Here is a 26,989-nt window from a genome sequence, read left to right as displayed (position 1 = left end):
TTATTTTTTTATTTTTTTTCCTGTTCTGGGGATTGAACCCAGGGCCTTGTACATGCTAGGCAAGCACTGAACCACTGAGCTATATACCCAGTCATAAACCTGTTTTTAAAACATTTCCATCATCCCAGTGAGGTCCCTCAGGCCTATTTGCACTTACCCCAGCTCCCAGCCCAGAGAGCCACTCGACCACTCTGTAGATTTTTCTGGACATTTCCTATAAATGGAATTGTATGATAGATAGCCTTTGTGACTGGCTTCTTTCCTTTGCAGAATGTGTTTCAGGTCACTTGGATTGTACTGATCATCAGGTATCAGGATTTCATTCATTTTTACTGCTGAAAGGTATTCCCTGGCTCCAATAAATCACAGTTTGTTTTATCTCTTCACCAATTGTGGGATGAGCAGTTGATCATTTCTACTTTTTGTCTATTACAAATGATGTTGCCATGGATATTATTCAGCACTCTTTTAAAATGAAAGATAAATATATTAATGGTGCTTATGAGAGAGCTGAAGTTTTACTCTGGGGGTGAGTGTTGCAATAAATAATGTTTTTTTCTTCCCATTCTTCCCTTCTTATCTAACATTGCACCAGAACCAGGGTCTCTTAATGATGGTTTAATGATCTTTGGAGAGGAGTGAGTTTGTCTTTCCAAGTAAAGGGTGGGACACTGAAGACAGTGAGCAGGGAGCAGAGTTGCCACCACAGTGCTGGTAATGCCCCTTCCCTGCAGCAATTGTACATTTCAGACTGCACTGAAATGGAGACCCAACTGCTCACCTACAGTCGGTGAATAGATAAAACAAAATGTGGTGTGCTGTTGTTGTTTTAATCTATTCTTGACTTATCAATGAATGTTCTCATTTAGAAGAGAACGTCATATCTTCCCATACCAGCTAATAACAGCTTTAAGAAGCAAAGTTTTGTGAAATCCTACAATTTACTCCTATTTACTGAGATTTAGAGTTTTTTTAGAAATATCAAGCAAAATTCTCTGAGAAGGTGGAAAACATGTTGCTTTGAGAAGCGATTTATTGACACCTTTCAAGTGTCCCCTCTGTCCAAGAAGCCCCTGCTGAAGCTGGTGGCTGACATTTTGCTGGGCACTGCTCTGGGAGGTGCCAAGGCATGGCTGGTTGGGCTCCACGGCTGTCCCATGAAGACTGGCTCCAGGTGCCACTTCCCTTACAGGAGCCTGAGTTCTTGCGTGTCTGGCACGGTTCTCGTGAGAGGAAAGCTGGCTGGATATTTATTTCTCATCTCATTTTCTAATGCAGGGAAGGAAGGAAATGAAGCTTGGTTACTGATTGAGGTTTGAGCACAAAATCATTTGGCAAATTGGTTTCACGTAAGAAATTTCATTCAAACTTTGCTTTTCTGCCTGGACCTGTGCACTGTCTAGACATGCCAGACAACTTGGCCAGGTTGTTCTATACTGAAGTCATCTCCTTTGGTGACACACCAGGACTTCCATAAAGATCATTTTATTCAGTCTAATTTGCCTTCTAAGGCAATTTTTTTTAAAGATTGGAGATTACCAATGTGATTTATTTCAGGTTAATTCAGAGTAGTTAGTGAAAATGCCAAATTTTGAATATGATGGCACAATAAGCAACCCACAAAGGTACCAGGGGTGCCTACATCCAGAATCTTCTTGGTGTCATTGGGAAAAATAAATATTGTCATTGCAGCTCTATCAAGGTATTTTAGACCTTGAAATAATTCTTTATCTTCTAGCTAGCTTTGATTCTGGGGCTCTTTCAAGTTGAAAAAATTCTTGGTACATGGGGTGCATGCACATAGAGCTGTGTCCTGGAGTGGCTTGGTGGCAGGGTTGAGGGCACCCAGGCAGCTGTACAGAGGAGGCTTTGACCCCCCCCCCCATTAGTCAGGCAGAGGACGAGTTCTCACAGGGTGACCTGTGCTGAGCCTGAGCATCCCCTTCAGTGCTTGTGCCATTCCTCCTTCAGGTGTGGGGACACAAATTCCCCATGAACTTCCATTCCTGAGTGTGTGTACTGAGGCATATCTCCGATGAAATCCTGCTAACCTCTTGTCAGCAAAAAATCGAAGAGATGGCTCTGTGAAGAAGGGGACTTCCCAGGCTGCTGCCAACTCTGGTCAGCAACGAAGAAGGAACTTTTGGCCCCTGTCTTCTCGCAGCCAGGCTCAGAGCGCGGGTGGAGAGCTGGCGCACTGAGTCTGTGCTCCTGTGCCCTGTGGCCTGTCGGCCAGGGGGGACAGCTCAGGGTGTTTTATGAGGGGCGGAGGCCCCAGCTGGCGCCCACAGCGGAGTCGGGCATCCCTGCTTTGGCCTCACCTCCCTGTGGCCACAGCACAAGTGGCTCCATGGGCAGAGCTTGCCTGTTCTTGCTCCAGAGAGCCCGCCGCCCGCACTGCAGATGACTCAGTGTTTGGCAGACTGAAGCCGCTTTGAACGCTTTTCTTTTCCTTTTGTTGGGCCTGTGGTGGGGGAGGACAAGGCCTGGTCAGTCTCCAGCCGAAGGGCACTGTGACCCTTTCCCTTTGGCGCACCTCCACTGCTGGGGGGGTCCCTTCCACATGCCTGTTCCTCTCGACACCTTGCAGCTTGTGCTCCCTCTCACTGTGTGGCATTCAGGTCCCATTGGGAGGGGGAGGGCTGTCCTTGTTTGGATTTTGTAGTCTAATGTTTAGGAAATTCAGTTGTACTTGGCCTCTGAGTTGAAAGCCTGGCGTGCGGACTTTGGTAGCTGACAGCCTCTGCTCATCCCTGTAGCCTGGTGCCCCAGCGGCTGAGAGCTCGGACTCCAGAGGCACTTTGACCTTGGCCAAATTAACTTCTAAAGCTTTGGTTTCTTCAACTAGGAAAATAAGAATCCTTGTGCTCCATTTGAATTTAAAGAAAATATGTCCAGGATGCAAACGCCCAGTGCCTGGCACCTCGCAGCCAATATTGGACTTTGCCATTGAGCTGAGCTGTCTGTTACCCTCTGCCATCTTTCATGAACCAAGGTCTGTTGTGAGCAGGGCTTGGCACAGAGCCCTCAGAACCTCCCTAAAGAGAAGCCTGTTTGCCTCCCCACCCTTGGAGCCACAGCCATTTGGTGTCTCCAGTTGGTGTTTTGGTGTCTTGTTTTCACGTGTTTGTGGAGGGGCTGGAGAGAGGCAGGTGGAGAGGAGTGGGCATCTGTGCAGGTTGTTTTCTCAGGTCCTGGCATTTTGTTGACCTGACAGGTGGGAAAACGTGGACTTGGAGTGATCTGAAGAGCTACTTGTCCTTAATTACCTTCAAAGCACAAACGTCCTGGTTTAGCGCCTTCTCCACCTTCTCTTTTCCAGGCAGGCCTGGTGCTCCTGGGGCTTCAGCCTCCACCTCCTGGCCACACTCTCTTCTGTGAGGGCAGTGCCGCAGGCTTCTCACTTTCCAGCAGCCCGTTCTGGCAACTATTCATTGCAGCATTTCATTTTGTTGTTTTTTAGCAAATCCAAGCATATGGTGAAAGCAGACCCAAGAGCTGCAAGTTGTAAATCAAGTGAAATTTAATTTGCATTTGGGGCTGGAGGCTGGTTTTGGAAGCAGGATCCTCTGTAAAATGGGAATTGTTTCTGTCCTTAGAAATCAAATAGAAAACGGTGCTTCCAGAGGACAGTGAAGTAGGCATGAAGGACGATTTGCCTGTGTTCTCTTTCCAGTTGACCTGAGTAACATTAGGTTAATAAAAATTTAAAAAATAAAAGTTTCCTGGATCTTTCTCTTACTTTACTTTCCTCTTGTAATGTCCCAAATCCTGTCATCAAGTCTGCCATCCTGGAATTGGGAGCCAAAGCAGTGGCTTCAGTCAAATGGCGGGGCTGCCATTCCAGTGCCTGCCCCGGGTCACCCTGCACCCTCAGTCTGAAGACAGTTCTGTGAACAGGGGTGTCATTCTGACCTGACAGAAGGGAAAACAGGCCTGGAGAGGTGACCTGCCATCCACAGCACGGAAGAAGCAGAGCTGGGTTGCCTGGGGTCTAAACAAGCTCTCCCAAAAGGTGTGAAGACTGGTTCCAGGCAGGATGGATGCAGGGTGAGGGAGGTCAGCTGGAAGCACGCCCGCCTGCCCGAGGAAGCTGGGCTGCTGGGAGGACCTGCAGCTGCAGCCGAGAGTGAACCAGGGGCTGGTGCCTCTGGGAGGCAGAACTCAGCCAGGTCCCTGGAGGAAAGATTAGAAATGGTAGTAGCTAAACTTAGCTCTCGGGATAAGCTGTCTATAGAAGGAAGTGCAGACGGATTTCAGGGAGGGGGCTGGGAAGGCTTAAAAGGACAGCAGCAGGTTTGTCATGGCTCCCGGAGTGTGTGTGAGCCTGCACGGGCTGCTCCGCAGGGCCATTGGACACCCCACAGATCCGACACTGTGCCGTCATTCCTGGTGTCTCTGGACTAAAGAATACACTGTGCCCAGCAGTGAGGAAACCCAGTGCTGAAGCTGGCTTGGGGGGCGGCGGGGCTTAGCCCCAGGTGCTTCCCGTGCTCAGGACAGGTTGCTTCTGGTGGGGCTGCTGGGGCTGCTGTGCTGATGAGACACTGGCCTGGCCTGGCCTCGGGGCTGGCACAAACAGACGGTGTGCGGATGCTGAGAGGCAGGCTGCTTAGAAGTGAGCCCAAGCAATTTGTTTTGGTATAAAGTGACCTTTCTCCTACTTGGAAGTCTTGAACCGCTGGTGATTTTCTGGCTCTTTAGTCATCTCTCCGCGTTCTCCCCTTGCCCAAGGTGGAGACACGAGCAATAGGAAAGAGCAGTCCTCTGTTCAACTAGTGACTTGCCGTGGTCACTTGTGTGCCCAGTTTACGTGGTGCACACAGAGGTCTTTGATTTTGTCAACTTTTAATTCCTCGACCTTGAGATACCAGGTAGTTTTCTATTTTTAAAAAATAAGTCATTTTGATGTGTTCCCAGTCATATGACAAAGCTACTAGTTGCTTCTGGCCTGGGCAGTGTGCTTGGTGGAGAGAGTGGCAGAAAGCCAGGAGCAAGGCTTTATAAAAGGAGCTCGCTGATCAAGGGGCTTTGAGAAGAGGCGGAAGGACTGTGTTTAATGAGATCTGCACACACTTCTGAAAAGCTGCTTGGAAGGAGTTGCCTGGCCTAAAGGACTTGTTTTTAATAGCCTTCACTCTGAATTTGTTTGGGGTTATTTTTTTCCTCCCCACCTCTCTCTTTTTTTTAAATTACAATATATAAGTGTTCCTCATATCCTATATGACTATAAAAGAGGGTTTGAAACATGCAGATTAAAATACAAACCAAGGTTGGGCGCAGTGGCGCATGCCTGTAATCCTGAGTCTGGGGAGGCTGAGGTAGGAAGATCACAAGTTCAAAGCCAGCCTCAGCAACATCGGAGCACTAAGCAACTCAAACTCTGTCTCTAAATAAAAATACAAAAAAGAGGCTGGGAATTGTGCTCTATATGTGTAATATGAATTGTAATGCATTCCACTGTCATTTATTTTCATTTTTTAATAAATTTATTCAATCATCACACACTGCTCACTGACACTCCCTACTTTCTTTGTTTTTAATATTTATTTTTTAGTTGTAGGTGGACACAATATCTTTATTTCATTTTTATGTGGTGCTGAGGATCGAACCCAGTGCCTTACACGTGCTAGGCAAGCACTCTACCACTGAGCCACAACCCCAGCCCCATGTCATTATTTTTAAAAAATCAATTAAAAAAAAAGAGGCTAGGGATGTGGCTCAGTGGGTGGGTACCCTGAGTTCAATCCCTAGTACCCCCCCCAAAAAAAAAAAACACCAAACACGTCAGTGCCCACCACTCAGATTTAGAACTTCTACAGGAACTTATACACCCCTGTACCCATTACCTCCACCCAGCAGAACCACTGTTCTGAGACTGGGGTAGTTATTTCTTTCCTTTTCCTGTATTTTTGCCATCTGTCTATCCCTAAATTGTCATCTAAGGAGCCAGATGACCACTGTGTCTCCTCTCCTCTGCAAGATGGGCTGACACCTGCCTCAGGTGTTGTGAGGACCAGCAGAGTTAGTAACAGAAGACACTTGCAGTAGCATCTGCCACAGAGGAAGCACTGTATGTGTTTTCATTCTTATAACTAGTGTGTTTAGCTTTGTCTGTTTTTTAACTCTAAATAAAGTTAATAAAGAATGTAAATAAAGAATCACTTGAAATTTTTATTCCGACTCATTTCTTTGTTCCGTGGCATTTTGAGACTCCACAAACTGGGACACGTGGTCATGATCTCCTCATTGGCTCTTTGCAGTTCTGTTGTACAGGATTGCAGTTCATCTGTCATATTTGGAGGTAGATAGTGGTCACTTCTGCTTTGGACCATGGTGATCCTGCTGCAGGGCAGTTTGGTCCACCTGTGCCCATCTCCCTACAACAGTGGTCTCTGCGTGTGCTCTGGGGTCCCAGGACCCCTTCAAGGACTGCACAATGTCAAGGTGATTTTTGTTCACAGGCTCCTCCCACACTCTGGAGGATGAAACAGTACCAGGGCATGTATCACTGAGGTTCATCTGAGAATTTTTGCAGCACAGAATTTTTTTCCTAACTGAAAATCACAAGGATATTCTCCTATTTACAATCAAGAGTTTTGGGTTGTACATTTAGATCTGGGGTCCATTTTGCATCTGTTTTGTGTCTGAAGTGGTTGGGGACGTTGTTTTGTGTGTGTGTGTGTGTGTGTGTGTGTGTGTGTGTGTGTGTGTGTGTGTGTTTGTCATTTTGTCCATAAAGATCTTCTGGGTTTCTCATGTCACTTCCCTTTCACGTTGAATTACTCTGACAACTTTTCAAAAATCATATTGTTCATAGATATTTGGGCTACTTTGTGGATGCACATTTCTCTTCAGTTGATCTATGTAGCTTTTCTTCCACCAGTACCAAAATCTCTTAGCATTACTTTATATTAAGTCTTAAAATCAGGCATTATAAAAACTCTATTCTTTTATAGAATTGTTTGAGTTCTTCTGTGTTGTCCTAAAAAGATATGTTTTAACACAAGCTTATCCATGTCTATTAAAAGACTTCCTGCTGGAATTTTTGCTTGGGTTTGTCCTGAGTCAGTAGATCAATTTTGGGGGTTGATGTCTTAACAATATTGACTCTTTCAGTTCATGAACATGACATCTCTCTCCAATTTTTAGGTTTTAAGTTTTTTACACAAATGGTCAGATAGTTTCTGTGAAGAGGTTTGTCACATTTAAAAAGAAACACATCCTGTTTTAGTTAATGCAGTAAGGCCTGGGCCTTATTGGAAATCTACAGTAAAGGAGAAATGAAACTGTTCCTGGTGCAGATGGCTTGGAAAATCCCAGGGAGTCCAGCAAGAAGGTAGTAGATTAGTGTCAGTTTAGGAAGGTTACAGAGAATATGCAACCAATACACAAAAGTAAAATTTATTTCTATATACTGGTAATGAACACATGGAAAGAAATTTTAAATGTCACACCATTAACAGTCATGTAAAAATGAAATACTTTGGTGTAAATTTAACAAAATGTGTAGGACTTGCAAGGTTAAAAACAATAAAAGAAATCCAAGAAGATCCAAGCAAATGGGGAAACATGTTGCATTCACAGAATGGAAAAAATCAAAATCATTTCTTTAGACATGATGGGCACATTTAACACAATTCCCACCAAAATCTCAGCAAAATTTTTTGTAGTTGTAGATGTGATGATTCAAAAATGTATCTGGGAAGGCACTGGAATAGGGAAGGGAGGGAGGGAACCAGCAGGAGGAGCCCGCCCCTTGACTTCTGGTCTTGTATGGCTATAGCACTGGAGATGTGGTGTTGGTGAAGGACAACTCCCAGGTGGGTGGAGCAGCTCATGCAGCTCCTCCACATGTCCAGCTGATCTCTGACAAGGACAAAGCAAACTGTGAAGGAAGCAGGCCTCTGAACAAACCATGCTTAAGCAGTCTGATATCTTCAGGCCAAAAAGCTAAGCCCTGTCTTAAATCTCACCCTATACAAAAATTAGCTGAAACTGAATCATAGATCTAAATGTAAAATTCTAAAACTTTGAGAAGATAATGTAGTGGAAACTCCCTGGGACCTAGACCTTGGTGAGTTCTCAGACACAACATCTAAAGTGTCACCCATTAAAGAAAGAAATCAAGATTGAAAAAGATGATCCATAGACTGAGAGAAGATATTTGCAACCACATATTTGACAAAGGACTCGTGTCTAGAATGTTTTAAGAACTCCGAGAACGGTACTGAAGTAGTACACAGGAGCACTAGAGTCCAAGTACAAAATAAGGTATGAGGAGTTTTACCAAAGACAATGCACAGATGGCAAATAAATAAAGACACTCAGCATTACTGGCTTTTGCAAATTAAGGGAAATGTAAACTTAGGCCTTTTCAAAATATTACTACACACATTTTAGAACAGATAAAATAAAAATTTGTGAAATATCAAGTGCTGGTGGGGATGCTGATCAGCCGAATGCCCCATGTATTACTGGTGGAGGTGTAAAATGCACAGCCATTCTGCAAAATAGTTGGGTGGTTTTGTTTAAAAACTAAACATACACTTATGACCCAGCAGTCACACTCTTAGACATTTATGCTAGAGAAATGAGAACTCGTATTCCACAAATCCTCTGAATATCAAGAGCAGTTTTACTTATGATGTCTCTAGCCACCTCCTAACGGTGGATCCCTACTCAGCAACAGAAGGGAACAAACTGTTGACAGCTTGGGTGGACCTCAAGGGCATTACGCTGAGTTGAGAAAAAGCCAGTTTGGGAAAGCTGTATATTTGCATTTAAAGTACAGTCTAGAAAAAGGCAAAACGGTAAGGCAGGGGACAGACCATACACAAGAGATGGAAATCAGGTTAGCAGTGACAGGGAGAGTGGAGGCAGGGGCCCGTGTGCCTGTAAATTTTAGCTCGAGGGAGCCCCTTGTGGTAGGGGATAGCTCACCTTGATTGCAGTGGTGTCTCAGGAGCTCACACAGGTGATAAAGTGCATAAAATGCACCCTTCATCCAGTAAGTTTCCTCCTTTTGATATTGTACTAAGTGTTTCTAAGATGTAACCATTTTAAAATACAAAACATACAGCAAATAAAATTTATTCTCATTTAGAATTGGGGGGGGGTGTTTTTGGTACTGGGGGGTTGAACCCAGGGGTGCTTTACCACTAAGCTACATATCTCCCCAACCCTTTTTATTTTTTATTTTGAGAGAGTTTCCCAGTCTGGCCTCAAACTTATGATTCTCCTGCCTCAACCTCCCAAGTCACTGGTAATGTCAGCATGTGTCCCCACACCTGACTGAAATAGCTTTTTTAAAATTTTGTATTCCAGTTGTTTACTGCTAGTATATGAAAATGCATTTGATTTTTGAATACTGGCCATTTATCTTGTAAACACGCTAAACTCATTTATGGTTCTATTGTTAGCTATTTTATAGGTTCCTTCCTTGGGATTTCGTACTCACAGTTCCGTGATGTGCAAACTCAGTTTCATTTCTTGCTCCTTGTCCCCACGTCTTTTCCTTGTTTTGTGTGTCGCCTGCCTACTGTCTCCATTGTATGTGCCGGTAAACCTGCCCATACAGTAATGACTGGAAGCTATAAAAGTGAGCACCCTTGCCTTCTACCAAATGTTATGGTAAAAGAATTCAGAAGTTCACCATTAATTAAGATGTTATCTGTAGGTGTTTCGTAGACGCCCTTCGTCAGACTAAGAAGCTTCCTATATGTGGCTTGGTGTGAATTTTTAACCATGTATGTAGGTCAAAGGTTTTTGGTTTGGTTTGGTTTGGTTTGGTTTGATACTGGGGATTTAACCCAGGGGCACTTTAACTGAGGTACCTGCCCAGCCCTTTTTATTTTTTTATTTTGAGACAGAATCTTGCCAAATTGTTTAGGCCCTCACTAAATTTCTGAGGCTGGCTTCAAATTTGTAATCCTCCTGCCTCAGTTTCCCAAATCACTAGGATTATAGGCATGTGCAACTGTGCCCAGCTTACATCAAAGTTTTCAAGTACTTTCTACTGCATCTATTAAAATGTTTATATGTTCTTTCTTATTTTGTTAAAATGGTGTTTGTTTTCTATTTTACTGATGTATTATACTTCCTGTGTATTGTTGGGATTGATTAGCTAAGGTGTTGTTAGGGATATTGATTGTGTCTATGTTCAAGAGGGATATTGGATTATACTTTTCTTTTTCAGTAACATTCTTGTCAGTTTTGGTGTCAGGATTGTGCTGGCCTCGTAAAAGAAGCTGGGATTATCCCTTCTGCTTTGATTTTTCTGAAAAAGTTTGCAGAAGATTAGTGTTTTTTCTTCTCTCAGTATTTGATGGAAACCATCGAGGCCTGGAGTTTACCTTTGGGGAAGATTTCTTTTATAACAAATCCATTTTTTTTAGAATAAATATAGTTCTATTCAGATTTTCTGTTTCCTGGCATGCCACTTTAGGTAAACTGAGGGTTTTATAGGCATGTACCGTCGCTCATGGCAAGCTGAGTTTTAAACAATAGTTTGTCCAAATCCTCGTGGATATCGGGTCTGTCAGCCTAAAGCAGCTCATGACTTGCTCTTTTTATTTTTTTTTTATTTGTTCTACTCACTTATACATGACAGCAGAATGTATTCTATTCATTGTACACAAATGGAGTACAATATTTCCATTCTTTGGTTGTACATGATGTAGAGATGCACCATTTATGCAATCATACATGTACCTAGGGTAATGATATCCATCTCATTCCACCATCTTTCCTACCCCCATAACCTCTTCACACCCTCCCCTTTGCCCAATCCAAATTTTCTCCATTCTTCCCATGCCCTCCTCCCCCACATCATAGATCAGCATCCACTAATCAGAGAAAACATTTGGCTTTTAGTTTTGGGGGACTGGCTTCTTCGATTAGCATAATATTCTCCAACTCCATCCATTTACCTGCAAATGCCATAATTATATTCTCTTTTAATGCTGAGTAATATTCCATTGTGTATATATACCACAGTTTCTTTATCCATTTGTCTATTGATGGGCATCTGGGTTGGTTCCACAGTTTAGCTATTGTGAATTCAGCTGCTATAAACATTGACCTGGCTGTGTCACTAAGTGTGCTGATTTTAAGTCCTTTGAGTATGGACTGGGGAATGGGAAAGCTGGGTCAAATGGTGGTTCCACTCCTAGTTTTCTGAGGAATCTCCACACTGCTTTCCAATATGCAGTCCCACCAGCAATCTTTGAGTGTACCTTTTCCCCCACATCCTCTCCAACACTTAATATTGCTTGTATTCTTGATAACTGCCATTCTGATTGGGGTGAGATGGAATCTTAGAGTAGTTTTGATTTGCATTTCTCTAATTACTAAAGATGTTGAACACTGTTTCATATATTAATCACTTGTATATCTTCTTCTGCAAAGTGTCTGTTCAGTTCTTTAGCCCATTTATTGGTTGGGTTGTTTGGTTTTTTTGGTATTAAGTTTTTTGAGTTCTTTATATATCCTGGAGATTAGTGCTCTCTCTGATGTGCATGTGGTAAAACTTTGCTCCCATCATGTAGGCTCTCTTCACCTCAGTGATTGTTTCTTTGCCTGAGAAGTAGCTTTTTAGTTTGAATCCATCCCATTTATTGATTCTTGATTTTAATTCTTGCACTTTAGGAGTCTTGTTAAGGAAGTCGGGGCCTAATCTGACATGATGAAGATTTGGGCCTATATTTTCTTCTATTAGGCATAAGGTCTCTGGTCTAATTTCTGGGTCCTTGGTCTTTTTTGAGTTGAGTTTTGTGCATGGTGAGAGATAGAGGTTTAATTTCATTTTGCTACATATGGATTTCCAGTTTTCTCAGCACCATTTGTTGAAATGGCTACCAATATAGATTTTTGGCACCCTTGTCTAGTATGAGATAACTGTATTTATGTGGGTTGGTCTCTGTGTCTTCTATTCTGTACCATTGGTCTACATGTCTATTTTGGTGCCAACAACGTGCTGTTTTTGTTACTATTATTCTGTAACATAGTTTAAGATCTGGTATTGTGATGCCTCCTGCTTCACTTTTCTTGCTTAGGATTGCTTTGGCTATTCTGGGTCTGTTTTTCCGAATGATTTTCATGATTGCTTTTTCTAGTTCTATGAAGCATATCATTGGAATTTTAATAGGAAACTGACTGGCAGACCCTGGTTCCCAGGTGTGGAGAGGTACAGCTCTGTGAGGCCCTGTGGGCCCTTCTCCCGGGGATCCCATAGTTGCCGTGGACAGCTGCTTGTGGATGGAGGGTCGAGGACTTAAGTGGGACCTGGGGGGTTCACAGCACAGACACGAGGCCACTCAAGCTCAAAAGAGCCAAAGCCCAGCCAGGCAGCTTCCTCCACACTTGCCCCTGTGCTGGCCAAATCGTGAGGAGAACTTCCAACCTGAGGGTTCTTAGCTAATTCATTTCAGTTTGGCTTCAGTTTTGAAGAGTTGATTTTGTCCTTTAGGTTTTGGGGGGATTTTTTGTTTTTTTCTTCCAGTAGAAGATCCTGGCTCACCTTGGCAGGCTGCCCCACTTGAGAATTTAAGAGTTGTGCTTACTAAGTCAGTAACAGTAAGAGGACTCACACGTGTAGATAGGATTCAGACTTCAAAACCTATGGCCCCAGGCTAGAAGCTGGTGTGTGCTTTCTGTAGCCACTTTACCACCACCTTGTAGACCATCCACACTTTGGGGGAACCAAAGTCAGCTCTAGTGTGTTGACTTTGAGGGCCCTCTTGGCCTGTGTTGAAAGAAAGGCCCGAGGTTCTTTTCTCTTGGTCCTGCAGCCCCAGGGATTTGTGTGAGGCCAGAAGATGGCATGGACGGCACCTTCTCTGGTGCAGCAACATCAAAGCAGGGGCCACAGACTGCAGTAGGGCAGGCCTGGGCATGTGCCCACTGCAGGGTAGGTGGCAGGTTATTCCCGAGGTGATCTTATGAAGGATGCAGCCAGCTTCATTCCATTCGCCTATCTGTGCTTATCATAGGTGCATAACCCCAAATATACCTGCTGTGCTTCCTGAAACAGCCACCCGCTTCTCCACCCAGTGGTCTCAGCGCTGGGAGGGGAAGGCCTCACTGAGAGGGCTGACTCAGGAGGGCAGGCCCCCAGCAAGCATGGGCCTCAGGGCCTAGGATCCCAACCTGATGAACTGTTTCCTCTTGTTTTAATCCGTGAATCCTCGTTCTTACTCACCTTAAGTGACTTAGATTTTCAAATGAGTGAAAAAAACAGTCTGGTCTTTCCTCCTGTTTGCGAGGCCATGAATTCAGCCGCTGTCCTGAGTGGAGCAGTCCTGTTCAGCATGCCCGTGTGCACTTTCTGTCTGCCAATTTCATGTTAACATCTCCATGGCTGTCACACGCTAGTTCTCCAAAGAAACACTCTGTGTTGAGACCATCTTGGGATTTCAAACCTGCGTGTTAATGAGCTGATGCTGTGGGAACTAAGAAGTCTGTTGCAAATGACTGCCCTGGAAGCAATTAGATCTGCCCCAGCACAGCATCACAGAGCGTGGATGCCAGTCACCAAAGTTCTGGTTTCAGCAAGGTTGATTGGTGCTCCCTTCCTTGCCTCCTCTCCTCCAGCCCCTTGCTGGAGAGCAGGGTGGTCGACAGCGCAGTTCTAACAGCCTTCTCATCCCGACGAGGCAACCTGGCCTGAAACTGGATTTGACCCCTCCCTCCTGTGCTGTTCTTCCTAGGAGGGTAGAGGTCTCCACGTGTGCAGAATGGACAAGGATCACAAATTAGTACAAAGAGACTCAGCCATGAGATGGGGAGAAGCCATCCTGGTAGAGAAAGATCTTTTTTATCTTGGCATCTGATACATTTTACAGGAGTTAGATGAACTTGATTTCAAATTCAAAAGGAATATTTAAATTAAATTTAAACTGGGGGAGAATGTCCTTACGTCTAAATCTTTATATTTTACCTCATCTCTGGTTGTGTGTCTGGGCACTTCCATTTGGGTAAAACACTTGCATCCAGGTCTTCCTATCTCTTGGTGGCCAGAATGGTAGGGGCTGTGGTCTGCGTTGCTATGATTTATTTATTTATTTAGGTACTAGAGATTGAACCCAGGGGATCTTTACCACTAAGCTACATCCCAGTCCTTTTTATTTTTATTTTGAGACAGGGTCTCCTAAGTTGCTCAGGGTATCACTAAACTGCTAAGACTGGCCTCAAACTCCTAATCAGTCCTCTTCCCTCAGCCTCCTGAGTCACTGGGATCTCAGGCGTGCACCACCATGCCTAGCTGATGTGACTTTTTATGCCTAACCCGCCACCCCCCTGCAAAGAGAGCTCATCTGCCCTCCTCTGCCCAGTGCTTCCTTTTTCCCCAGTGGAACCAGGCAGGAGCAGCCCTGGCTCTGAGGTGCTGTCCCTGTTGAACCTGCCTGGAGAGCATGGTGGGCACCATTGTGGCCAGCAGTGGCAGAGGGCCTGTGAGGTACAGGGTCTCCACACCTCTAAGATTCTGGTGAGAGGTAGGAGGGAGAAGAGAAGGGCATTTCAGGGAAGCAGGATGTCCTAATCAGGTGCACTGCGGTCCCTGCAGAGCTTTCTCACTGCCCAGCTGTTTCCTGTCCAAGCATGGGGGAGGCAGATTGCAAACAAAGCCAAGGACCAGAGCAGCCAGCAGAAGGGCTGTGCTGCCTCACTCTGTCGGATGATGGCTTCCTCTCATGCAAGGGTCTGGTGTGGGAGGGGAAGTGGGGGCAGGAGCCACCCTGCGTAGAGCCCTGGGCACCCCAGGAGGCACAGGGGTGGCTCTTCCCACTTTGGAGCAGCCTGTGTTCCAGGACCAGCAAGGAGGAAAATCGCCTTTACTGCTTATCATCAGTGCTGTAATGCCGGAAAGGGGCCTTCCCACCCCTTTAAACAAAACATTCTCTTGAGTCATCCTCACATTCTGGAGCAGAAGGCTGACTCTTCAGTAAAGGAAGTCACTCTTCTGCCTTTGGGCCATCCGAGACAGAGGAGCATAAGAAACTAACTTGAGAGCTGGTGGCTCCCATCGGTCCTCCCCCTTTTTCTTATGAAGTCATAAGCTGTAATCTGGTGCCTTTCCAGTGATCTTTCTTCCTTGGGAATCTAGAGTGTCGACTGGCCGAGTGTGTGGGTGACCTTGCCTCTTGTACACTTTGTGGGAAGGTGCACAGTGACCTGAACAGAGCAGCTCTTACACAAACCCCTCAAGGGACAGTGTGTGAAGCCCAGGCCTGCCTCACTGCCACCTAGCTTTCAGAGTGAGGTTCTGGTGAGATCTTTGTACCTGGGAGCACTCATTTCCGCCTTCTAAGAGAGGCCTTTGCTTGCCTGTTCACTTACTCCTTCCTCCAATAGCTCCACTGGAGCTAAAGCCAGCACTGGAATGTCCCTGAGCCCCCTTGTGCCTTGTGAGTGCCACTGCCCTAGACACTAAGCACATTCTGAAACAGAAAGTGGAGTGTCCTCAAGTGTGCCTCCAGCCATGGGACCTGGCCCAGTCCACAGGACTATCAATCCACCTCGGAAACCCAACCTAAAGGTGCTCCTTGTTCTGCACCAAGTCACAAAAGTGTGTGAAATAATATGGAACTGGAAAGACTGCCCCTTCTGTTCAGGGTTTACTGTCTTTAGAAACAATGTCTGGGTCCCTTGGGCCAAGTTTGTCAGAGACAGAACTGCAGACAGAACTAAGCTCCTGTCCCCCGCTGGCAGTGTGGCCTGGAGCAGGAGCATTCAAAACAGAGTTCGTATCTTGGGGCTAGAGCTGCAGAAACCGCATTGTTGTAGAAATTCTGTGGTTTTAATTTTAATTGTGTTTTTAATTTTAAAAATCACATGGATACTCTTTGTCTTTTTTACTTTGCTTTCCTGTCTGCACAGTGAAGTGTCCCTGCTGTTGCCTGTTTAGTCCTTTAATTTGCCAGTTGGGGTTCCTCCATTAAGACTGAGCCGCGAATGTTTTTCTCTGTGACAGGGTGAATCAGTGAAGTACTTCCTGGATAACCTGGACCGGATTGGCCAGCTGGTGAGTGACCACCCCGCAGGACTCTGCAGCCCAAAGCAAGCAACAAGGGCCCTGGCTATGCTGATGGGCCCGCACGTCCTGCCTGGGTCCTGTGACATTGACAGCACGTAATGTCATGCTCTAGCATAGATCTGTCCTATATAGAAAGACTCTAAAAATCATCACGATACCATTGTACTCCCGAAAAATTAGCAAGGATCCCTGTCGGCCAGTCTCCAGTCAGCCCTGAGATTTTCTCAGTCATCTCCTTAAGGTTTTCTTGGTGTTGTTTTTTTTTTATAGTTTGAATCAACATCCTAATATTATCCACCATCCGAGTTGATGTGATTAAATTTCTTTTAATCTATAGGTTTCTTCTCCCATCTTTTTTTTTTTTTCCCTTTTGATTTACTGGCTGAACTAACTGATCATCCATCCTGTAGGGTCTTAGTCTGGACTTCTCTGTCCCATCCCCCGTGTGGTTAATGATGCCTCCATCCCCTGTGAACTGTAGTTAGCCTCCAGGTCCAGGCCTGTTCACTTTCTGCCCAGTCCTGGGCTAGCTGTGTGGGTGGCAGTGTGCCCAAGTCACTGAAGGGCTTGTCACAGTGCAGGACCACAGTGGTTTAAGTAGCCACATTGTCTGTGGTGCCAAAGACTTCCAAGGGCTGGGTGTGGTTCAGTGGGACAGCACAGGCTTAGCACGTGCACAGCCTGGATTCCATCCCATCACCCAAAACAAAGGTTTTCAAGAAGAACACATCACATATACATCTGATTTCATTTCATAAATGCTATTGTAAAACCTAAATTAAATTAATTCATAGTAAGGTTTTAGAACTTTTATACTCTGGAATTTAAAAATATAAAAGATATCTATGATACAGGGGGAAAAAAAAGATAGTTTCCTCTCGAGAAGAAACTGGATGAGATTTTTCCCCCGGGGCCTGGCGGTAGGAGTTCTGATCATTCCTCCTCAGATTGATGAGACCCCATTCATTCTGAAATGAGGCATTTGATTCTTTCACCTTGTTTCACAGTAAGTTCATAACTCTGTAAATGAAACTTGCTTCTGTTATTTGGCTAAACTTCTTACAAAGTCCACGTAACTTTCTCTCCTTTTCCTTTTGCTGTGTTTTTGTTGTTATTTTCTCTTAAATGTCTCCCTCATCCTGTATTTTGCAGAACTACTTCCCTAGTAAGCAAGACATCTTGCTGGCCAGGAAGGCCACCAAGGGGATTGTGGAACATGACTTCGTTATTAAAAAAATCCCTTTTAAGATGGTGGATGTGGGTGGCCAGCGGTCCCAGCGCCAAAAGTGGTTCCAGTGCTTTGACGGGATCACATCAATCCTGTTCATGGTGTCCTCTAGCGAATACGACCAGGTCCTCATGGAGGACAGGCGCACCAACCGGCTGGTGGAATCCATGAACATCTTTGAGACCATCGTCAACAACAAGCTCTTCTTCAATGTCTCCATAATTCTTTTCCTCAATAAGATGGACCTCCTGGTGGAGAAGGTGAAGACAGTCAGCATCAAGAAGCACTTCCCAGATTTCAAGGGTGACCCTCACCGACTGGAGGACGTCCAGCGCTACCTGGTCCAGTGTTTTGACAGAAAGAGACGGAACCGCAGCAAGCCTCTGTTCCACCACTTCACCACTGCCATAGATACCGAGAACATCCGCTTCGTGTTCCATGCTGTGAAAGACACGATCCTGCAGGAGAACCTGAAGGACATCATGCTGCAGTGAGAGGAAGCCCCCTCGTGCCTTTCTGAGGCAGCCTGTGTGGCTGTTGGCACTTGTGGCCTGTGTGGTCCTGCAGGGCTTCTCAGATCCACGCCGTCGAATACCTGGCTCAAGAACGTTGGGCTCCAGCCCAGCCACGAGCTCTAGGCAAGAGGACGTGGGAACTCCATGTTAGCTACTGATTTGGAGACTAGTGAAACTACTGAAAATCCCAGTGCTCACTTTGGTGTTAATCTGCAGTACCTAATAACACAGCCTTCTTTTTATAGGAACTGCATTCCTTTCCTGACACAATTTAATTGAGGATGGTGTGTGCACACACATTCTCTCTTTAATGACTAAAACACAAAAACCAGCTGGCCTTGCACATGGCTTTTCTCTCTAACCTCTGAGTCTTCACTGAGACTAACCAAAAGCTTCGCCTCGTGGTAGCTTGTAGAGATGCATGCCAGTGCTGCTGGGCACAGTGCCTGCTGGCCCTCCATCTCTGGCGCAGGGTCTGAGTGCCACCTCCCAAGTGAACACACTGCCTTTAAAACGTGTGCCAATGTCCTAAGAGCCCCCAGGTTGAGCCGAGGATCTGTGTCAGGGTCCCCACTCCCTTCCATGGAGGACGAGGTTGAGAGCCATGGACCTGCCTTAATGCCCCAGCAGTAGTGTGGAGTGGGGGCAGCCCTGGGCCATGGCTGTCACTCCATCCACATGCTCACAGTGGTGCTTTTTTCTCCTTACCCTTCTTCCCCATGTAATGGCACAAAGACACATAAACCAAGTGGCCTTGCAGATGGCTTTTCCATCTTACTTGCAGGTCGTCTTCTGACCCAACATTTGCCAGCATGTGAGTTTCCTTCTTTGGGAAATAGTGGGGATCTTCTTCTCCTTCTGGAAGCTGGCAAAGGTACGAGCTGCAGCCGCAGCCTTTGATCCCGCTGCAGCTGCTCGGGGAGTTCTGTCAGCTGGCCCCGCTAAAGCCCACAGACCCTGCAGATGGCCTGTCCGACAGCATTTTGGGGCAGTGGCTTCTTTCCGCCTCATTCCTGGCGGGCCTCTAGCTCCTATGACTGTGCACACGGAGCAGCGAGTGCTCAGAGTGCACACTCGCCCAGCAGAAAGGCAGAAGACTGCCATGTTGACGGGCTGGTACATCTAAGGTGCCTCCCGGTGACTCACTGTGTTCAGAATGCCCTGTACTCCAAACTGCCCCTCCGAGCATCAGTCGGGGTGGGTTGGACAGCTTTTCTTGGCACTTAGAGCAAAGGTGAAAGTGGCACCAGCGTTGCTGGGGTTTACTAACATAGCTGAGAGCCCTGTCCCGACACCACGCTGCTCCTGACCGTGGTGTCCCTTTTGCCTCTCACGCTTGGCTCATTTCAGCAACCAGATAATATGAGTCTTCTGGCAGATGCTAAACCAGAAAGGGAGGGAAGGCCTGCTTGAATGTCCTGTTATCGCCACATTTCAATTATGATACCACATGAGACTCTCGCTTGTGGTGCTCAACAGTCTGTGTCAGAGTCTGCTGGGTTTGGGCTCTTTTCTTTAGCTGAAAAGAAATAGTTGCTTTTTTTGTGCTGCTTCCTATAACTCTTCAAGCTGAAAGGATGTGACCTCAGGGTCACATAGTGCACATGGCCTTATTTAAAGGAGATGAGTAGCCTTGGTAGGGCTCATCAGGATGGACTCAGGTCACATCTTCAGTTGGGCACAGTGAAGAAGGGCCTGGTCCATGGCACAGAGAGCTTTCCTTACCTTCTCAGTTCTCTGTGTGCCCCACGTCTATTAGGATTAAGAGCCAGGAGGGGAGCAAGCCATTCTCCACAATGTTGGGGTGCTCTCCCTGGCTCTGAAGGCTTCTGCCACCGTGGCTAGGGTAACCAGTGGCATCGCCATAGCCAGCCTGGGCAGCAAGAGCTCTTCCCTTCCAGCAATCAGTATGTGTGCCTGTCACTTTCAAACCTGGAAACATGTGAGTGATAGCACGGGCAACTTTGCTTCACTGAACAGAAAGCCATGGGTAGCCAGAGGCCAGGGTCCTCATGCAGCTCAGCCTCTGGCCAGGCACCTTGGCCACGGCCCCCGCTAGCTGAGCCTGGACGGCCTTCTCTTTCTAATGGGGGTGGATTAGGACGCCTTTAAGGACATCTCTACTCTGAACTCTGTGAAGTGTTGTCATTGGAGAAGGAGATAACTGTTTGCAAGGCCAAACTGAAATCATTTACAATTTTTCTACACATAGATTGTAGTTCTTTTTGTCTCCAAAACCTTAAGCTTTTGTATTTTTTTATTTTAATTTCACTGTTACCCTTGACTGTTGTCTTTTTTAATTGCAATGTCGAAGAAGCAGGAGGTATTCGTGCCTCATCTATTATTGCAAAAAATGTAACAATAAACTTCCTCAAAATAAGACATCTTCCTCATAATTCTGCTGTTTACACAAAAGAGCACATGTCGGTTTTTAACTGAAATATATATTTAACTCTTTCATTTGTAGAGAAATTGTTTCAAAGATTTTGAGCCATAGCTCTGTAATTTATAGAGATGTCTAGAATTTTTATTCTTGTGATTTTCCTACTTCTTTGACAAAAGAAAAATTTGTCAGAGTATTTTAATTCCAACATCAAAACATAATGTTGAAACAATCTGATTATCTGTGACTAACTTGAAAGTCCCTGAACACCTTATTAGTTATGCTCTAGGTTAGAGGCACTGGTTAGGACCAGTGGATGAGGACCAATCTGTCATGCACCAGTGGATGAGGACCAGCCTGTCACATACCCGTGGTGGCCTTTGCTGGCAGGGTCTGCCTTGAAGACCCTAGTCTCTAGAATTTGGTTAAAATAAATTCTAAGGTTTTTTTGCTGAATATAAAATATCACTCAGCATTCAAAACCAACACTAGTTTTAATTTTTCAATCCCAGAAGTTCAGAGCAAATAACTCCCATCCTAATTTCATTTGAAGGTTGCTATTTATTAATCAGTTTTACTTCCACATCCCAAGTCTGGTACATAGGGGAGCAGCCATAAATGTTGCTCTGAACTAAAGCCTCTGGGCACAACTTTAAAGCATATAAAGGCAGCACATCAGAGTGAGACACCCTACTGTGCAAGATCTGGAAGCCCCAAGGGGAGGGATTTGATGACTGACTAGAGAAGCCCCAGAGAATGGCAGGGTGGGAGTATTGAGGTGGAACCCTGTGGGTGACCACTCACGAAGATGAACGCTGAGGTCATCAGTATGGTTCATAGCCAGAGCTTTCTTGTGCTCCAGACTCTACTATAACTGGCTCTCTGCTAATTGTCTCTTGCCCTAAAAGCAGGTTTCTAGAAAGAGGACTGGGGCTGCTGCTCAATGCCATTGTCTGTGTGTGGCCAGGTGTCTGGAACTGACCACAAGTGAGAAAAGCAGAAACTTCCCAGAGGGATTCCCTCCAGGAGCACACTGGGTCCTGGGCTGTCCAGGTGGCTGTGGGATGCACTTGGGCACTGCCCACGGCTGCCCAGATTCAAACATCATATATATGGATTCCTACTGTCCTGGGAGACTCAGATGCAAAGCCAGGGTTGAGGGCCATGAAAGTACACAGACTTGAGGTTCCTTCCAGGCTTGTAGAACTGTGATTAGCACAGTGAGGACTGCTACCTACCCAGCCTTCCCCTGGCTGTGGCCAGCAGCCTGCCTCGGGAGGAAGGTGGGTTTTCTTTTACTGGGTGTGACTATAGGAAACCCTTGCAAATAAGCAGTTTTCTGTGTGGGGCAGCCCTGCAGATTTTTGGTGCCATTCTCTCTAAAGAACCTCAGGTGTGCTTAGCAACTCAGATGTCAAGAATTGCAGTGACCTGTACCTCAGTATCAGAGCAGTAAGTCAGTTCTTGTGCCTCTCCTGCTCATACCAGCTGTCGGGCTGAAAAAGTTTCCCAGGTTCACCTGCATGTTGGCAGCCAAAAGCTCATCAGCCCCTGGGGGTAGGTGAAGGGTGCTGAACTGGGGGCCGGGGGCGGAGGGGGGGGGGCACTCACCTATACACACCATCACATGGGGAGTTCACCTGCAGGGTTCAACAGGCCTAGTTAAGAGAAACTTAGAGATAGATTTTCATGTGACTCTCTAGAACCTTGGAGAATTACCTTTGGACCTTATGCAAATTGATTTAAAGCATTCTAAACATCCTTCTTAACTCCATTAGAACTAAGTGAAACCAGTTGGCCTGTTACTGGCTGTGGCCCCAGGTGATCAGGAAGTTCAGTGTTGCTATGCCCAGACCCCATTCAGAACCACTTAGTCCTGAGCCCACTTTCTCAGTGCTCAGCTTGTCACCCATGGAGAGCAGCTGTGCATGCGGAAGCTTGAGGCCCCAGGCGTGGGATGAGGTGGGGGTGGCATGTAGCTTTGGCACCTAAGCATTCATGACAGAACAGCAGGGAGCTGTCAGGAGTCTTAAGTGCTGAGCGCCTTGATGCTCTGCCTTGGGCTCCTCCCTGGGAAGCACCGATGTGCACCAGTACTGCCCAGACGGGGCCACTGCGCTGCGACAGGTAAAAGTGTATTTCCTACCTTGGTGGTTAGTTAGCAGGTTCTGTAGATGTCATTTTGATAAATCTATTAAAAGTTTCCTTAAACGACGTGTCTTCCTGATGGGTCGCCTCCCATCAAACAGCCAGTTGCCACCCCACAGGCTACTACCATACAGCGTGCCCCTGAATGTGACCATCCACTGACTGTGTCAGAGCCGAACAGTGACCTGGGGTGGATCTTGAGTGCAGGTGTAGCTGGGTTCACAGGCTTTGGGGTAAATCTCCACCTTCAGTCTGATACTGCTCCTGAAGCAGAGGTCTCCGTGGCCTCACCGTGGACAGAGTGCATGTGTCAGGTGCACGCATGGGCAAGTGAGGTAAGTGGGTGCCCTTGCCCGGCTCTGACCCAGCCCCTCTCCTGTGTTTCCTTCGCTCTGCCGCCTTCCCCCCCCAGGTGCTGACCACTCTCTTCCTCACGCCCTGGAGCAGAGTCACATCCTACCCGGTGTTTATTCAGCGAGAGTCAGCCATTTTTCAACTTAATAGCCCTCAGAAACACAGGCCTGTAGGTGTGGCGAAGTATGAGAAGTCAGCAGGACGGTTGGGCCGGCAGGGCCGAGGGGAAAATGCTACCAGTGACGAGAGCGCAAGCATATGAGGTCCCCCACCAAACACGCCCCTTTTTTGTTAAATCACATCAAAAGCCTCAAAAATATGGAAATGTGAGCACTGACGAAGTGACAGTTTAATGGGTTTTTCTAAGACCTCCAGCAAATGACTGAAGATGGGAGGCGCCTGCTGGTCACTCATGTATGGATGTCCATGGGGACACGTGGCCAGGGCTCCCAGCCCATCCTCAGCAGTACAACAAGAGCGACTCAGAGGAGGCCTTGCACAGGGACGAGTGGACCATCCACTGCTAAAAGCAGGAGGAATGGCACCTTGTAGAGGGAGGGACTCCTGTGGGAGCCTCGCATTCCAAACAGGAAGCACTGACTGAGCTGAGATGAGGACTTCTCCCATGTCACTTACACTTCTGATTTGGGCTTACTGCAGTATTGAGATGTGACAGGGAAGCACTCTAGAAAATCTGGATAACACAGAACATGCTGTGTGTCGGTCACCTGTGGTCTCAGTTCTGATTCCTGAATTTAGGTGGACTTAAGAACAGTGCCCTGTGAGCAGGCAAGCCGTCACCACAGGAGGCCTGTCACAGGCAGGTGCTGCAACCAGGGCAGGGGACTCCTCCTGGGACACCCGCCCCCGCCTTTCATGAGCACCTGTCCTGCTTGGGGTCCATGACTCTCAAGAGCCCCATGTAAAGTGACTGCTTCAGGGAGATGTGACGGGAAGGCAGCAGCAGCAGGAATGAGAGGGAACCCTTGACATTTAGACCGCTGCCCACACAGCCCCAGCAGCTTCCATTCTGTCCCTTCAGAGCTGGATGGTGCCATGCTGACAGCAGCCCTGCCCTGCCCTGCCCATCCACTAGAGGGACCTGTGGAGCCCCTGGTGCCGTAGGTCACTCCCAGGCCTGATCTCATTGAGAAAAACAAAATCTTCCATGTTTGCTCCGCCCTACTCCTCTCCTACTGCCCACTTGGACCGTGACTGGCACCCTCCACACCCCTGCCAGTCATCCCAGTGACCCCCAAGGAAAGTGTGCTTTCTCTTTACTGGGCCCCTCATGTGCTGTCCCCTCTTCCCAGGGGCCCCTTTGACAACCTCTGTTTCCTGGTCTCTGGGACTCCCTGTTTAACAAAACCAGGGCAACAGGCCTGTCCCATGAGGCCACGCTCCTCCAGGGCATCAGCACTGATGAGCTGACCTCAGGGACCTCCACCGCTGGGCCTGATTGGCCTCTGCACTGTGGGCCCAGCTGGGCGCTGACCACAGAGCAAGCCCAGTAAAAGCAGTTCCTCAGGTGAAAACAGCCAGTGCAGTCGAGAGTGGTCAGCAACATGGCCTTCCTGTAGGCAGGTGTTGGAAGAAACAGGAAGTCATGTTCCTGCTCCCCAAAGGCCACCTGAGGAGGAGTGGCTTCCAATTGACCCAAGCTGCTTTGCATGGCAGGTGGGTGTGTGTGCACATGGCCAAGAGTCATGGTCCTTGTGAGCTCCTGCTGACCACAGACCCATAAGAGCCCCAGAAACAAACTCACAGATGGTGGTAAAGTTCATAAAGAAACAGAAGGTGCATGTAGAGCATGGGGGCAAAGCGGGCAGACACGTCACCTTTGCCAAGAAGTAGCATTTGTGCTTCAACCAGAAAACCAGGCACCCTATGCCAGGAAGGGGCCTGGGTGGGACACAGTGTTAAGACAGCACATGCTGTGAGGGGTGGGACATTGTGGCTGGGGCCAGAGGAGGAACGGAGAGCCCAGGTGCAACGGCCTGGCCCATGTCAGAAAGTGAGTGTTCACTTGCAGGCCCAGGTGGTAGCATCTGGGGTGGCCTTGCTCATGGGCCTGGCTGCTCTCCTTTCTGGTTAATATGAAGAGCTGGGATCATCTGGGAGAGGGTCTGAGGATGGACAGGCTTGTAAGTTACCCTGGTGGAGCTGTTTCTTGCAGGAAGTGGGTCTTTGCAACCCACCAGTTTTTTTGTGAGTGTTCTGGTTGCCTCTGGCCATCACTAGGAGTCTGGGAGTCAGGGATTAACTGAAAACCCAGTAACTCCTAGATAATTCTTGGAAATTGGTTTTTAAATCAAACCCCTGGCTGAAGCTTACTTTTGTTGTCTTCTTACCAAGAAGCTAAGCTCAAAAATAAGCCTATTGGGAGCTGGGGTGGTGGCTCAGCAGTAAAGCACTCGCCTAGCACATGCAAGGCCCTGGGTTCTATCCTCAGCACCATATAAAAATAAATAAAGTAAAGGTACTGTGTCCAACTACAACTAAAAAAATAAATATTTTTTAAAAATAAGCCTCTTGTTTTGGGTTCTTGTGGATTGAGGTGATGCTGGGAGAGGAAAGGACAGTCAGCAATTCCCACTGGCTATCTGCATTTATTCTAGTAGCTTTCAAAAGCTGGGGTTCTTTACATGAGGCAGGGGGCTTTCCCTGATTCCTCAGTTACTCAGGAGTGTGTGTGTGTGTTTGGCAGCCTGTTGTTCTAAGGGCCATAAATTCCTTGGTTTTCATTGAAACCAAGTCCCTCTGTGTTTCTTCCATCTTTTGGGATCAGGCATATGGGGTCACAAAATAAAACCAGTTCTGGGAGCCACTCTGTGCAGGCCTCTCCCCGGACGGCACCTGTGTCCTTCCAGCCTGGCTGGAGCTGCTCCAGGGGAGCCGCAGAGAAAGCGATCTCCATCCTGCAGATCTGAGCACGTCCTCAGGAAACCCTGCTGCTCCATCCACTGGGTGGCAGCATCCTTCCTGGGGATTCACCCTCTTTCTAGAAGCAAGTCCACAGAGCCGCAGCACCCAGGGCTCTGTTGTGGTTGGCATCTTCACCTAAGAGCACTGCCATCCACCCCGTGTTCCTTGGGGACTTCCTGGTGACCTCAGGAACTGGCTCAGTGCTGGAGTGCAACCCCCAGATGCCTGTGCCACCCCGGCTCTGCTTCCTGCTCAGACACATCCAGTTTGCTTCCTTCCCTAAGGAGCCTGTGGAACATGGTGGGGAAACGAAGAGGTTCCCCCTGGGGCAAAGGAGCCTGAATTTGGTTCCATCACCACTGAGGCTTGGGCAGGTCACCAAGCTGCATCTCAGCCTCCACAGCCACAGAGCAGATGTCAACAATGACACGTGCCAACACTGTTTTGAGAATTGAGGGTGATGGGCGTGCAGCATCCCCTGGTCCTCAGAGGGACCCCCTAAGAGGTGGAGAATCAGCAGCTGATCCTTCTGAGGCTTGGTTGTCCCCGACCCTTGGGTCTGGAGAGTGGCTGGTCTTAGGATTGTGGGTAGACCTTCTATAGGTGGGCATATACCTTGAATGTTGTAGCATGCCCTTTGAACTTGGTGGGATCTAAATTTGAACAGAGCCTTGCCATTAGTTTTTTTTTTTTTTTTAAATAATGTTATTGTGGCTTTGGGGGAGTTTTGTTTTGTTTTGTTTTAGTTTAGTTTGGTACTAGGGATTGAACTCAGGAACCTCCACCACTGAGCCCCATCCCCAGCCCTATTTTGTACTGTATTTAGAGACAGGGTCTCACTGAGTTGCTTAACGCCTCACTTTTGCTGAAGCTGGCTTTGAACTCACGATCCTCCTGCCTCAGCCTCCCGAGCTGCTGGGGTTATTATGTTTTTTATACCTTTATTTAATTTATTTATATTTATTATATAAATAAATAATATAAAGGTATAAAAATAGAGGATTGAACCCAGTGCCTCACATAAGCAAGGCAAGTGCTCTACCACTGAGCCACACCACAGCCCCACCCTTAGTTTCTTGACTCAGCCAGTGCTTGTCTGTGCTTTAAGCCCTCTGGAGAGTTCTTTCATCTGTATCAGATGTCCCATGGGCTGGCTCACAGGACGGCACCCCTTTTTAGACTCAGCCCTGAAAATGGGGTGCAGAGCTACACTAGCTCTCCTGCTCTATGAGGGTTCCCACCATGGGCAGGAGTGAAATGCTTCTCCCCTCCTTGGATGGTGAGTCTGGGCTTTGGGTAGAAAGAGGGATCTGCTCCCTCTGTCTAGGGCCCCTCCAACTTGGTCCCTGGTCAAAACCTAGAGAAGTGCATGAGGAGCCAGGGGCTAGATGTTCTATGGA

The 26,989-nt window shown here is 47.0% G+C and overlaps 1 protein-coding gene across 1 annotated transcript in view; it reads left to right on the top strand.

Annotated features, from left to right (window-relative positions):
* LOC308650964 (guanine nucleotide-binding protein subunit alpha-12) overlaps positions 1-20,159 on the top strand; it is a 102,469-nt gene extending 82,310 nt beyond the window's left edge. The window contains exons 3-4 of the mRNA XM_081297562.1: positions 15,974-16,024; positions 17,189-20,159. Of these exons, the coding sequence (XP_081153688.1) occupies positions 15,974-16,024; positions 17,189-17,758 (621 nt within the window). The 3' untranslated portion in view covers positions 17,759-20,159. The remainder of the gene's footprint in view (positions 1-15,973; positions 16,025-17,188) is intronic.
* Positions 20,160-26,989: the final 6,830 nt, after the last annotated feature.

This window comes from Spermophilus citellus (genome assembly GCF_964194105.1).
Source record: "Spermophilus citellus genome assembly, chromosome: 6".
Lineage (NCBI taxonomy): Eukaryota > Metazoa > Chordata > Mammalia > Rodentia > Sciuridae > Spermophilus > Spermophilus citellus.
This window is presented reverse-complemented; position numbering and strand designations above follow the sequence as displayed.